Source organism: Pyrus communis, chromosome 6 (assembly GCF_963583255.1).
Source record: "Pyrus communis chromosome 6, drPyrComm1.1, whole genome shotgun sequence".
Classification (NCBI taxonomy): Eukaryota; Viridiplantae; Streptophyta; class Magnoliopsida; order Rosales; family Rosaceae; genus Pyrus; species Pyrus communis.
The window spans coordinates 6,298,211-6,311,028 of record NC_084808.1 but is presented as its reverse complement, the minus strand read 5'-3'; the positions used below and the strand labels follow the sequence as shown (position 1 = coordinate 6,311,028).

The following is a 12,818-nucleotide window of genomic DNA, read 5'->3' as shown; positions in this document are numbered from 1 at the left end:
TCTTCTGGTTAATGTCTGGGGATTGGATTGAAATTATATTTTGTTTTGTCCTTTTTATTTTATTATTTTAAATATTTTTTGTAAAATTTAATTGTCAACTTTGTATCTTTGAAGTATCTTTTGGATGCACAGCCCTGCAAGTTGCAAGTGGTGCCTTTTTATTCTCCCTTACCAGTTCATACAGGAAGAGGATATCTCCTGAGTTCAGGATGAGAATTCTCCTGACCAGCTCATCTAGGCTGTTCAAATTTAATTCAACGGCTCTAAACAGAAGAATTTTTTAAAAGTTATAATAATTAGAATCGTTAGATTAAGTTTAAACGGTCCAGATAAGCTGATCAGGAAGATCCCATCCTGATGAACTCAGGAGAGGATCCTCTTCCATTTTTGCCTACCTAAAATCCTATTCTGGGATCAAAGACGGTCAACAAAGTTGAAACCACAAAGAAAATTTACATTTCATAACCAAGTTTTTTGTTTTTGAGACATTTTTTTTTATTTCTGTAATTATTAATAATATGCCGGTTTAGTCCCTGGATCGTTACAGTTAGTATTATTTTTAGAATAATGTGCTGATTTAGCCTTTGAATTATTAATTCAGCTACTAAAATTTTTTTTTTTTTTGAGAAAAATAACCCTTTTAACTCATTAAATCTATCAATTGCATTTCTACTATAAGACTCAAAGCTATTCTATTCAATTTTTCGTCGAGTTACTTGACTTACATGTAATACATTTCAAAGTATACGTTAATAGTTTTAATGCGTTTAAGAACTTATTTTCTTGAAAAAATAATGTATAGAGTTAAATTTGGAGGGTATGTTGGCAATTTGATTCGTAATATATATGCAATATTAATGGCTTATTGACAAGACAACAACGGTATTACTCCATAAAGTGTGTCATCTATAAGTAACATGGCTTAAATTGATGAAAAATTGGATAAACTAGCTTTGAATCTTATAGTAGGGATGAAATTGTCAGTTTTAATGATTTTAAGGACTAGTTTAGAAACTTAACTTTTGCTTAAGTAATAACTTAGGAACCAAATCGAAATGTCAGTTCACAATTTTAGGGGTAGAAGACCTTGAGACTGAGATCATTTTGTTCTCTTGGTTGTTTTTTCATCAGAAATCTAAAGGTTACAACATATTTTACTATAGTCTTAAGCAAAATGGGTGAATTTTTACAGACTTTTAATAACCATTTCAGTTTTTAGTTTTTAGGTTTTGACTATTTTTTTTAATTTAAAAATTATAATTAAGAAATAGTCATCAAACAACCATTTAGATTTATAAATGAACATTTGGATTAAAAGTCAAGTGTACAAGAGAACTCAATTTCAACATTTACTTCGATATTCCCAAAACGAGTTTGACTGCCTTTTTCTGTCGTGAAAAGAATTGAAGTGATAATAATATTCTCTTCAATCAATAATTTAGATCATTATAAACCCTAATTCCCAAACCAACAATAATCTAACCCCAATTTAGAATGTTAAAAGTATTAGTAGGGCCATTTTAACTTTCTTTGGGGAGTAATGCAACTTTTTTACACACAAGCATTTCCCTTGGTTTTATTTTCTTATTACAAACGCAAAAGTACAAATGGACAATGTGGAGTGAGCTGTTGACAACGAAATTTATCATATCATATAGGAAGAGTTATAGGAGGAGTTGGCACATAAAAAGCGCATTATGGGAGAGGCCAATTCCCAAAGACAACAATAAAGTCTACACCAAGACAACAAATTAAGTACAATATAAATCAAACATGTCTACATTTATTCAACCTAATTTTGCCTCTGCCAAACAAAAATCCCAAACCCTAATTGGTCGGATCGTACAAATACATGGTAAATTAGCCCCAAAAGGGTCCCTATGTATGCACACATACAAATGATATTGAGCAAGGAAATATTTGAACTCAGAAACATCGACTGCAGAGACTGAGAGTATGCTCTTAAACAATAACAAAGAGCACCAAGCACAACCTAATTATTGATAAGCTTATATTTATATATATTTTATATCAAATTCACTTGTCTTTTCTTAGTTAGTTCCTTATATTTGTGAGTTATTTACTTTGTTTTTGTGTTTTGTAGGATTTGTCAAGTAAAGAAAAGAAAAATAGCACAAGTGGAATTTTAAGTAACAAATTCGTCAAAACTGCCTGTGCACGTCAGCTGACTTTGGAAGAAAGTTGCGGACAGCTCAGAATGAATTAGAGAATGAGCCTTATATGCTTGTAAAGCTACGGATGTCTATTTTCTGGAGCATTTCACGGATTGTTAATATCATTTTTCTAGAAGAAGTTATGGCCGTTTTAACACTGAAAGGTTCCCAAGAGGCTGAGCAGTTTGTAACTGACAAGAAAGCATTGAAAGCAATAAATCCAATAAATCTAGCAGCCAAAACTGATGCAATCAAGAATAAACCAGCTGACACCTATTCAAATATCAGAGGAAATGGAATTAAAGATGAGGATTAAGAGGGAGTTATTGGCATAAAGGCTACCCAAGGAGTTACAATTGTTCCACCATTTCCTCTCACTTATTGTCATCACTAAATGGCTATTACTGGGTGAGTTAAGGAGAAGAAAATGATGCAGCAAGAATTGGTTTAAAAGCAGCGTTGGGGAAGGAAGGAAAGGGGGAGAGCCTTAGTCGATTTCTTTCGGTTCTATTTTCTCAAACTCATGTCTATCTTTTGTTTTAACTTAAGGATTGTGTAACTAAATTTTTAGTAGTTAGGGGCTGTTTGAAGCCCCGAATATGATTGCAAGTTTGTTATGACAATTCGTTTGAATTACTTTTATGAATAGATGAAAATTGGTTCACTACTTGTCTCATTGATGAATTCTTTATGTGTTTTCTACGGATGCATACTTAGTAAGCATATCTAGGATTCTAATGCTATGAATATGTGTGTGCCTACCCTTGTCGAATGAGGACCTACATATGTTCTAGAGTAGTACTTGTTAATTGCGATTAACATGTAAATCAATTTCTAGGATAAGTAAGACAACGCTAGTACTTACGATGCATTGTGATGACTCAAACTCTTTTCGTTTTTAATGATTTTTACTTGTTAAATCTATGAACACACCATTCTAGATTGCATGTTAGGGACTAAGTTAAGTTGAAAACGTCATTCTCTTAACATACTACATAAGAAAGAGTAATAGGTTGAGTTCTAACATTGAGCCAACTTAAGCATCTTCATCAAAAAATGAAAGGAATTTGAATGAAACTTAACATGTTTGTATGATTATTTGGTGGTGGATAGCAATTCCCCTAACTCGTTTTTCTTAATTTGTGAACTACTTAAAAATCTGTTTCTGTTTTGTTTTTGTTCGATTTAATTTAAATAGCAAATCTACTCCAAAAATCCTAAAAATTTGTGTGAGTGTAGCTCTGTGTGTCTAGTATCTGCATATAAAATTTCGTAGACTTTAGATAAGTGTAAGTCGGTCTAATAATTATTTTTCGGTGGCTGGTCAGTAGAGACAACAGCCCAGTTTTTGTGAGATTTTAAGTAGTTAGATAAAACAATCTTCTGCGGGAAAGACCCTTATTTTCATATGCTACAATTGACAAATCTTATTGTTAATAAGGAAAATTAATAGGATATTTGTGTGCTACTTTGTGATGTGCTTTTAATCCTATCAATTACGCCAAACTCACAAAACATAAGCCGACCATCACCGAAATGACGTTGTTGGGTAAAACTGTTGTTAAACAAAGGCTACAATTGAACAACAATTTCAACTTGTTAACGTAATCTCTTGTTAATTTTGAGCCAAGAAAACTCATTCATCTGTTTAACATATACAACACTATACTAACCTACATGCCGTGTAATTCGAAATGAATCTGGCAGCATACGAAGTCATGAAATCCCTAAAAAAACTCCTTGTGCTCATACAACATGTAAACACAAGCTTACTTACAAAGCCACTGGTTAAGGGTTCGTAAATAAGTTTGCGAATCTGAGTACTATCTACAACAGATGACAGGCTCGACTCATGTATCAAGCAGCTTCTTCCACCTGGCATACCCGAATTTGAGAAAGAAGAGTAACACAGAAAATGCCGTAATACCCCCAACAAAGGGCTCAAATATCCCTTTCTTGGTGTATAATATACAGGGGATGTTCATACCAAATATACCAGATATCAAGGTCTCCACTGCTATCGCAAATGATGCAACAGTCAATGTCAACTGGAGCTGAATGAGTTCGTTTCATTGGTTGTCAAGTTGTATGTTGACATAATCCTCCGTGTCATCAATATACTCCCGCACCTACATCCAATGAACACGATACGAATATGAGCAATATTCGAGGACGGATTAACACAATACCAATCATGCTTAACATATCTTCATTGTCATCCAACAAATGTTCGAGTTCATCCCTCACCTGAAATCAGACAAACACACGCTTCTAACTCAAAAAAAAGCAAAAATACATATACTAAATAGTGGCATATAGATAAAACATGTATGCTAAGTCCCCATTTTAGTATTTTACAGAAACTTTTTGTAGCATATTGTCAAACAGTAAAGAGTATCAACTTCTCTCTGTACTCCTGCACAATCTGGAAACAGTTAAACCCTCAATCCCATGCACCACACAAATTCAATCCCACGCAACATACAAATTCAATCCCACTCCGACATCTAAGTATAAAAGGATTCTATCAAGTTGCCATGAGAAATGTACATCTTTCAGCTAAACTTGATGCATCTTCCCTAGCAACAGTGAGATAAAGTTAGTTATATGGATGTTGGCAGACCTGTAAACGGGTCCGGTTTATTGGGTTTGGGTTGGGTTTGACCCAACCAGTTAATTTAATGGGTCACCCGAACCCAACCCGTTAAGCTAACGGGTCATCCAAACCCAACCCGTTAAGCTAATAAGTCACCCGTTTCACCCATTTCACCCGTTAACAATTTTTTTTTTTTTTTTGTTTTTGTTTTTGCATTTCATCCAAACCAAGAAAAGATTGGTGCTTTCAGTTGTTTTCTTCTGCTACCTCAAAACCCAAGTCTTCCTTGCAGCCGACTCCATCACTGCCAACCAATCTCTTCAATGCGATTCAAAACCCAAGTCCTTACCCTGTCCCGGTACGCTTTACTTCGTCCTTCAATTCTTATATCATTATAATATACATATATATACACCTCTCTATATATATTATTTTTATGCATTTCAGTTCTTTGCTTGTAACACTGAGATTTGTACTTTCTCTACCGCGACAGCAAAAGTCTCAGCATTTCAGAGACACCCGAAAGATTTTACAGTACAGAGAGAAACAGGGAGAGAGGGATTTGGGCTTTGAGGTTGGGGTTCCAGTGGAGTTCAAGGTTGAGGACCTGAGGTCCAGGCAGAGTCCCCAGTGTTAAGTAAAGTTCTTGTTTTTGTTTTTTTGGTAGTCTTAGGTTTACGAAATTCGACAGAGTGAGGGTTTTCTATTAGGAATATTGAAATTACACAAAAATCCTCAATAACAGGTGTTAACGGGTGGTTTACGGGTTTCGCAGGTTCACCCAAAATGACCCGTTATTTAACGAATTGACCCGTTAACCACCTGATCCGTTCAACACTCACTCGAATACTAATTTTAACGGGTTGGGTCGGATCGGGTTAACAGGTCGGGTTGAAAATGTCAGGTCTAGATGTTGGTTTTGCCACCCCATCAAGTAGAAACAATTTCAAGAGAAGCCCCCTGTCGATCAATTTTCAACATAATAAAACCTAACTCCGAATACGATTCACTTCATATGCACTCAGTTATACAGGCTAACTATGTCAATACTAAAACCAGGACAAGTTTAAAGGAAGTGTGGTAACAAAAATCTCATTAGAAATTATTCACCAAAACGTGAGGGCCTTCAAAAATTATTCAAACCTTCGTGTCACTTACCCATAGGAGGATTTAGAAAACGGAGCTTTGTCATCTCAAACATCATAATTTCAATTTCCTAAACCCTTTTATATTTACTTTTGCATTAAACTTAGGCTAAGGTTTGATTTAAAGTTTGGGCCTTCGATGCCAGAAACCCTTGCTATTCTTCATATGGCATGAATGCAGGAAAGACTATGAAAAGCACAATTGTATTTCCATGTGACTTAAAATATGAAACACAAATAAAGGTAACTCAACAAAACAAGAATTGATGACAATGGCTTATAATCAAATTATTCAGTGAGCCAAACAACCATAGCATCTAGCCCAAACAACCAACCCCATGTAACTAGGTGACCAGAAATATTGCTAAATGAATGTAAAGATGCTTTTATTAGTGAATTGAATGACATTTTACAAGCACACTACCATTACAAATTTCTATCTTTGACATATTGATGTATCTGTTTGTTTCAGTTCCTAATTCATGAAACATTCTTGAAGCAGATTCTGCAGAGACACTTAACTGGGGTTTACTTATGTCAATCTGGGATTTACTGCTTTATAATCATAGTTGATAGTGTTATATCATTTAAGGCACCAGTGGCTCCAAAACCCTTTTTCAGTTTTCAAAACAAATTGAAATATCACAAAAACTATGAATTGACAAACATTTTAACTCCAAGTTGCTTCAGGTTATTGATGCCCGAAAGAATTGAAATTAGACATGCAGCATAGCAAATCATCTGAAAAAATATAACAAAGAGAATAATGACAAATGATATCCCTCAAGAAGAAGGGTTAAGCAAACATACCTTCTGTACACGTGCAAGCAAACGCGTAAGAATGCTTTTCAAACTCCTCACAAGTTCAAGGTTTTTGGTGCTAACATTTCTAGCCAGTTCATCTAAAACAGGGTAGGCTTCTCGCTCAAGGTCTGCCACACTAAAATTCAAGTATGTGCAGACGACTTCTAATGCAATCTTCGGAACCTGAAACTCAAATGGGAGATCACACTGCACACCTTCAACGACTTCAGGAACAGGTAACCATTGCCTTCTGGTTGAAACATTCATTCCATTACCTTGTTCATCAAGTGGACTTGCTTCTTCTATCCTGGATTGCCTTTTCTGAGGAAGTTGTTGCCTTAGCTGATCCGCAAATGGAAGAACCTCCTGCCAAAGAGGATCAAGCAACAAAACCTCTTCCGCTGTAACTATAGCCTTTATAAACTCTAAATTAACCACCATGGCCTTCTCCCTAGCTGCAATTGAAATGAGAAAACATATTTCCATTGGTCATCATGGTCTGCTATGGCTACACAATTAAAAAACCAGCAAATAAAGTAACACTAACCCTAATGCAGCTGCAATGCTTAATCAAATTTGCAAAACCCAGAAGAGAATTCACATATAAAGTAAGATAATTGACAAAATAAGATATAAAAAAAAAAAAAAGGGAGGAGGAGGAGTACCAAGGATGCTGGAGGAATGGGAGAAGACAGGGCCGAGAATCCTCAAGTCCCAGGTGGGAATGGCAGCGCGTCGAATAATAACATTCTTGTCATACTCGACGAGCTCTGATCCCTCGAAGCGGTCAAACCGCATCCAAAGCCTGGCTCCTCCGGCCTTCTTCTTCCCCTTCACGCAGCCGCCGCCAGCAACAATCGCGCTCAGACTATTATTATTATTGTTGGTATTGGTATTGTTGATATTGACATTGTTGGAGTGCGGAGGAGATGGAATTTGTTGCGGCGGCGAGGGGAAAGGGGAAGGGGGAGGGCCAATGAACTTCTTGGGGCGGCGGCGGATGCTGCTGCTGCGCTTGAAAGAGAAGGGACCCTTCCCCATGTTTGCTTCGCTCTCTCACTTCCCGTTCGGTGTGTGTATTTAAGCGGGTCATGGATCTTTCTCTTCCCTTTCTTCTGTCCTGCTCCGACTCTCTGACGCCGCCTCCCCAGCCGCTTGCTTCTTTCACGTTTTCTCTCTCTCAACTCCCAAACACACTCCTCTGAGCCTGCCAAGTGTCCTCTTACTTAACCCTCATTAAAATTTTCATTTATTATTAATATTTTATTATAGGAAATTGTTATTGAGAATACAAAAATCTCATTTTCAATTCTAAACTTTCTATAATTAGTAAAAAAAAATTACATTTATAAGTACTGTATAATGAGATTTTTAAAGTGTTAATAATAATTCTTTTATTATAATAATACTTTAATCATCATTTTAGCGTTTATCTAAAATAGAAGAGTTATTGGCATTTCAAAAATCTCATTCTACACGTATTTTTTTTTCCAAATATAAAAAATTTGAAGTATAGAATGAGATTTTTGGAATGCCAACGACAATTCCCATGAAAAATTTTTAATTAATATTTTTATGTAGACCGTTTCATCTGTATCTTCTTTCTTCCTCCCATTTCTCATTTCTCGCGTTTTCCCCCTTCTCTTTCATTTGAGCTTCCCAACTCTAAAGTCCCCCACCATTTTCAAGTCCCCTCCTTCTCTTCTCTTCTATTGCCACCCCCGCCTCCCTCCGTCGCTTCCAGCGCCTCTAATTTCCATCTCACTATACAAAATGATCATGATGGCTGCGGAGCCGTTGTTGGTTAAAATGGAATAAACAACAATGGAGAAGAAAAACGGGACACAGTGAAAAAAGGCGCGACAGAGATGAAGGATTGCTCGGCGGCCAGGGGATATAGGCGGTTGCTTTGGACACTGTTGAGTTTTTTTATTTTATTTATGTTTAAGTTTTTAATTTTTTTGAGTTTTTTTTTTTATAAATAAATTATAAGTTAATAATAGTTAAGTGGGAGGACACATGGTAGCTTAGAAAGTGTGTGGTGAGCAAGTGAGCAAAAATACACTAACGCAGGAATTTTATTGGGCATTGGTGGCCACGTAGCGAAAATTTTCAGTGTGCATAGAGGGCCAGGTGAATTAAGTATTATGATACAATTGGTTAAAAATTTTAAAAAAAATATTTTAAACAATTATATCATGATATTTGGAGTATCGGGCCACGTTTTCGGTAGCAATTATAGCATGTAATGTAAGTTGTCCTCAATAATTAAAGAACCTTCAACAAGTCATATGAAAGAAGAAAACAGATGGCTCATTCAACATATATGCTTGAGAAAATTGCATATCTACAAGAGAAATCATAATTAAACTCATCTAACTTAAGGATTTATACACGCAAGCCTCCAAGGGAAGGAATTTCCAATTTTTCTAAAAAATAGAGGTTAGTTGTGAGACCCATTTCACATTGAACTTCAACTTAAGCATATATATATATATATTTCCTCTTGACCGTATCTGGAATTTCATATTTATAAAGCCAATCTTACAATTTTATTATGGAAAAGATAAAAATCAAAGAAAAGATAAACTAAATTGGCACAAAGTAGCATACAACAATGTAACACTTCATCAGTATAGCACAAAACTAGAAACAAACCACACAAACTCGCTCTAACTGCTCAAAATAGTTAATAACATTCAATGATTGTAGCATAGAACTTCTTCACAATGCTATTTTGGAATTGAGAAAATGCATTGCTCCATGGCACATTAGACAGCAATGAACCAAGAACAATCCAAAACCCGAATGCAAATCCAAGCCCTAAGCTCAAATAGAACCCACCGTCTTCAAGTAAATGACCTTCTATGTGCTTCTCATCATCTACCGGTGCCATGGCCTCATTTATATTGCAACGCTCTTCCAATGGAGGTCCATAAAGTTTATTGCCAACATAACTAGACTGATCAAAGTTCTGAAGCTGAGTGCTTTTCGGAATCTGCCCTATCAAATTGTTATAGGACAAATTCAGATAATCGAGAAATGTCAAATTCGAGATGCTTGGAGAAATTTCGCCAGAAAGTTGGTTCACGGACAAATCAAGCGACTCTAATGTTCCCATATCACCAATTTGGGAAGGGATTCTTCCGGTCAAAAGATTATAGGATAAATTCAACGTTTGTAGGCTATTGAGGTTGGTTAGCTCTTCAGGGATTTCTCCAGATAACATGTTGCTTGAAAGGTCCAAGCTAGCTACCAAACGAAGCATTGTGTTATATTTCACTTCTCTGCCTTTGGTCACAAAAACTGCATTCTCTATGTATGTGGTCTGCCCCAAATACACAAAACCAGCAGAATCATCATAGAAAAGAACTCTGAATAATGCAATACTAGTAAATCTTTTGCTTGAAAATTTAGTGCCCATGGATGACAAATTTTGAAAACAGCTTGGTATCGTTCCCAAGAGATTGTTATGCGCAAGGTCCAAGATTTGGAGACTTGTGAGACCACAAAGTTCATCAGGAATGGTGCCATGGAACTTATTTGAACGAAGACTAAGAACTACCAAGCTTTGCCCAAACCATATTGGAATGCCTCCAACAAACTTGTTTTCAGCAAGGTCAAGAAGTAACAACTGCTCACAGTTTTGTAAGGACACGGGTAATTCTCCAAATAGGCTATTATTGCGCAAGTGCAATGATCCAAGGGAAAGTAAGTCTCCAATAGAGCTTGGAATTTTCCCTGTCAAATTGTTGTCTTCTAAATTCACAGTTATTAAGTTTGGCCAGTGTAACCAACAATCAGGAATTTCTCCATTGAGGAGATTGTTGTCAAGATAAAGAACTTGAAGGTTTTTTGGTACATCACTCCTATCACAAAAGACGTGAGAGAGAGTTCCCGAAAATGATGAATTGGAAAGATCAAGAATAGACATTGTCGAAGACACAAGAGGCAATGAACCGTTGAACTGGTTAGATCTTAAGTCAATTACAAATTTTGAACCTATAGAGAAAGAATTGGAATCCTGTTTTGGTTTTGGCCAGTTGGTAGAAACTATGTTTGGAACCTCCCCAGACAATTGATTACTCGAGAGACCCACATAGTTTTTTACATCATATGAAAAGATGTTCCAGAACCAAGTCGGAATGGTACCTGAAATTCCTGTATTGGACATGTTAAGAATAGACAACTGATTTTGACTTTGAAGCCATGTAGGCAACTCTGATGGGTCCAGACGCCAAGAACCTAAACTCAAGGTAGAAAGTTGAAAAGGAGGAACCCAGTCATAGTTGGTTTTAAGAGTCAAGGAGTTCTCATTTGCTGTAAAGAATTTCAATCTTGTAAGATCAGTAAAATGAGCTTCAGAGACAACACCCTCGAATGAATTGTGATCAATGGCCAAGTGTTGTAAGTGTGATAGATTTCCTAAGGACATTGGAATGAGACCTGATATAGAATTATTTCGAAGATCAAGCAGACTTAAATTTTTAAAAATTCCTAACTTACCAGATAAATGACTTGAAAAATTGTTATTTGAAAAATCTAAATAATCTATTTGATCAGAACTACACCGAGACAAACTTTCTAAGATTTCTGATACCCTCCCCCTAAAATTGTTCATCCCTAGACCAACAAGAGTTAACCTACAAAGATTTCCCAATGAGTTTGGGATTTCCCCTTCAAGCTGATTTCGTCTCAATTGAAGATCAACAAGCGCTGTCAAGTTTCCAAGGGAACTTGAAATTTTACCATGGAAAGCATTGAGAAAAAGATTGAGGGACTCAAGATGGCTCAAACTATACAACCACGTTGGTATTGTAGAGTTGATATTGTTCATGGACAGATCAAGAACTTTAAGATTTGTCAAGTTCGCAATACCACTTGGTATGTGATAAAGTTCACAACTTGACAAATGTAACTCGACCAGAAGAGAAGGAAATGTGTTTACTTGTAACCAATGAGATGCGTTGGTAAGATCTATAACACTCATGCCAAGATGTTTCAACAGAGAAAGACCAGAGAGCCATTTGAGATTCTCAACCATCAAACCAGAGTATTCAGAAAGGTCGAGATAACGTAGACTCGAGAGATTTCCCAGCTGAGGAGGAATGGTTCCGTTGAACCCTACATACGAGAGATCAAGATACCTTAAACCTTTAAGAGAACCCAAAAAGCTGGGAATCTGTAGTCCTTCAAAATTATTGTAGCTTAAGTCCAAGTAGCTGAGATGCTTTAAATTGAGGAGAGAAGGATTTACCTTACCACCTAAACCATGTATCTCACCAATCTCATCATAATTACCAGCAAGGTGGAGCTCATGGACATGACCGGTTAAATTGTCGCATGCAACACCAGTCCAATTGCAGCAATCGCCTTCACCAGCCCAAGAGGAAAGCAGATTTGAATAATCATTGAGATCTTTCTTGAACATAAGAAGTGCTTGTCTCTCATTTTCTTTGCAAGGTGGTAAATTAAGGTTTCCATTGCATAAGCTAAGTGTAAAAGCAATGGATAGAATAAAGGCGAGTAGGGAAACAAGTGTCATGACTGTCACCGTATATATCAAGTAAGTGATGGATGTGAGGAATGAGTAATTTAGAGTAGTGCTATATATACACACATTAGTAAAGAGTAAAGGTCCAACCTCGGCCCTACTCTTTATATTTACTACAAATCATTTTTCTACATCCATCGCAACAAAGACGGAAGTGGGTCAAGAGATATAAGACAAAAAGGATGGCCCATCCCCAAAACAAATTCCAGGCAGTAATGGATATGGTTCATCCCCAAAGAAACGTCAGGTCCATATATAGCAATAATTGACGGCCAAGAGAAGTAAATTATTTAAGAATTTTCAATAGGATTTGTATCTAAATCGTTTCTAACTTTGTTTTCTACAATCTTTACTACTCTAAGGGTTAATGTTATTTCTCATTCTCTATTTTCTTCTTTAGAATTCAAGTATCATTCAAGTGAAATGTACCATCTTTCTTAAGAAAAGACATTGAAATCACCAACACAACTTATTTTTAAAATAAAACGTACCTATGCCAAATTGGAACGTCTTGATAGTAAATTAAAATGTATTCTTACTAAATT

General features: G+C 36.1%; 2 protein-coding genes across 2 annotated transcripts; both read right to left on the bottom strand.

Moving 5' to 3' along the window:
* Nucleotides 1-4,024: 4,024 nt before the first annotated feature.
* LOC137735978 (magnesium transporter MRS2-4-like) lies at nt 4,025-7,760 on the bottom strand. The gene is made up of 4 exons (XM_068475329.1): nt 7,385-7,760; nt 6,726-7,174; nt 4,364-4,421; nt 4,025-4,188 (listed from the first exon to the last, which is right to left on the bottom strand). The coding sequence occupies exons 1-4, from the start codon at nt 7,758-7,760 to the stop codon at nt 4,025-4,027; spliced, it is 1,047 nt and encodes a 348-aa protein (XP_068331430.1).
* Nucleotides 7,761-9,408: 1,648 nt separating this feature from the next.
* LOC137738415 (receptor-like protein EIX2) lies at nt 9,409-12,264 on the bottom strand. The gene has a single exon (XM_068478052.1). The coding sequence runs from the start codon at nt 12,262-12,264 to the stop codon at nt 9,409-9,411; it is 2,856 nt and encodes a 951-aa protein (XP_068334153.1).
* Nucleotides 12,265-12,818: the final 554 nt, after the last annotated feature.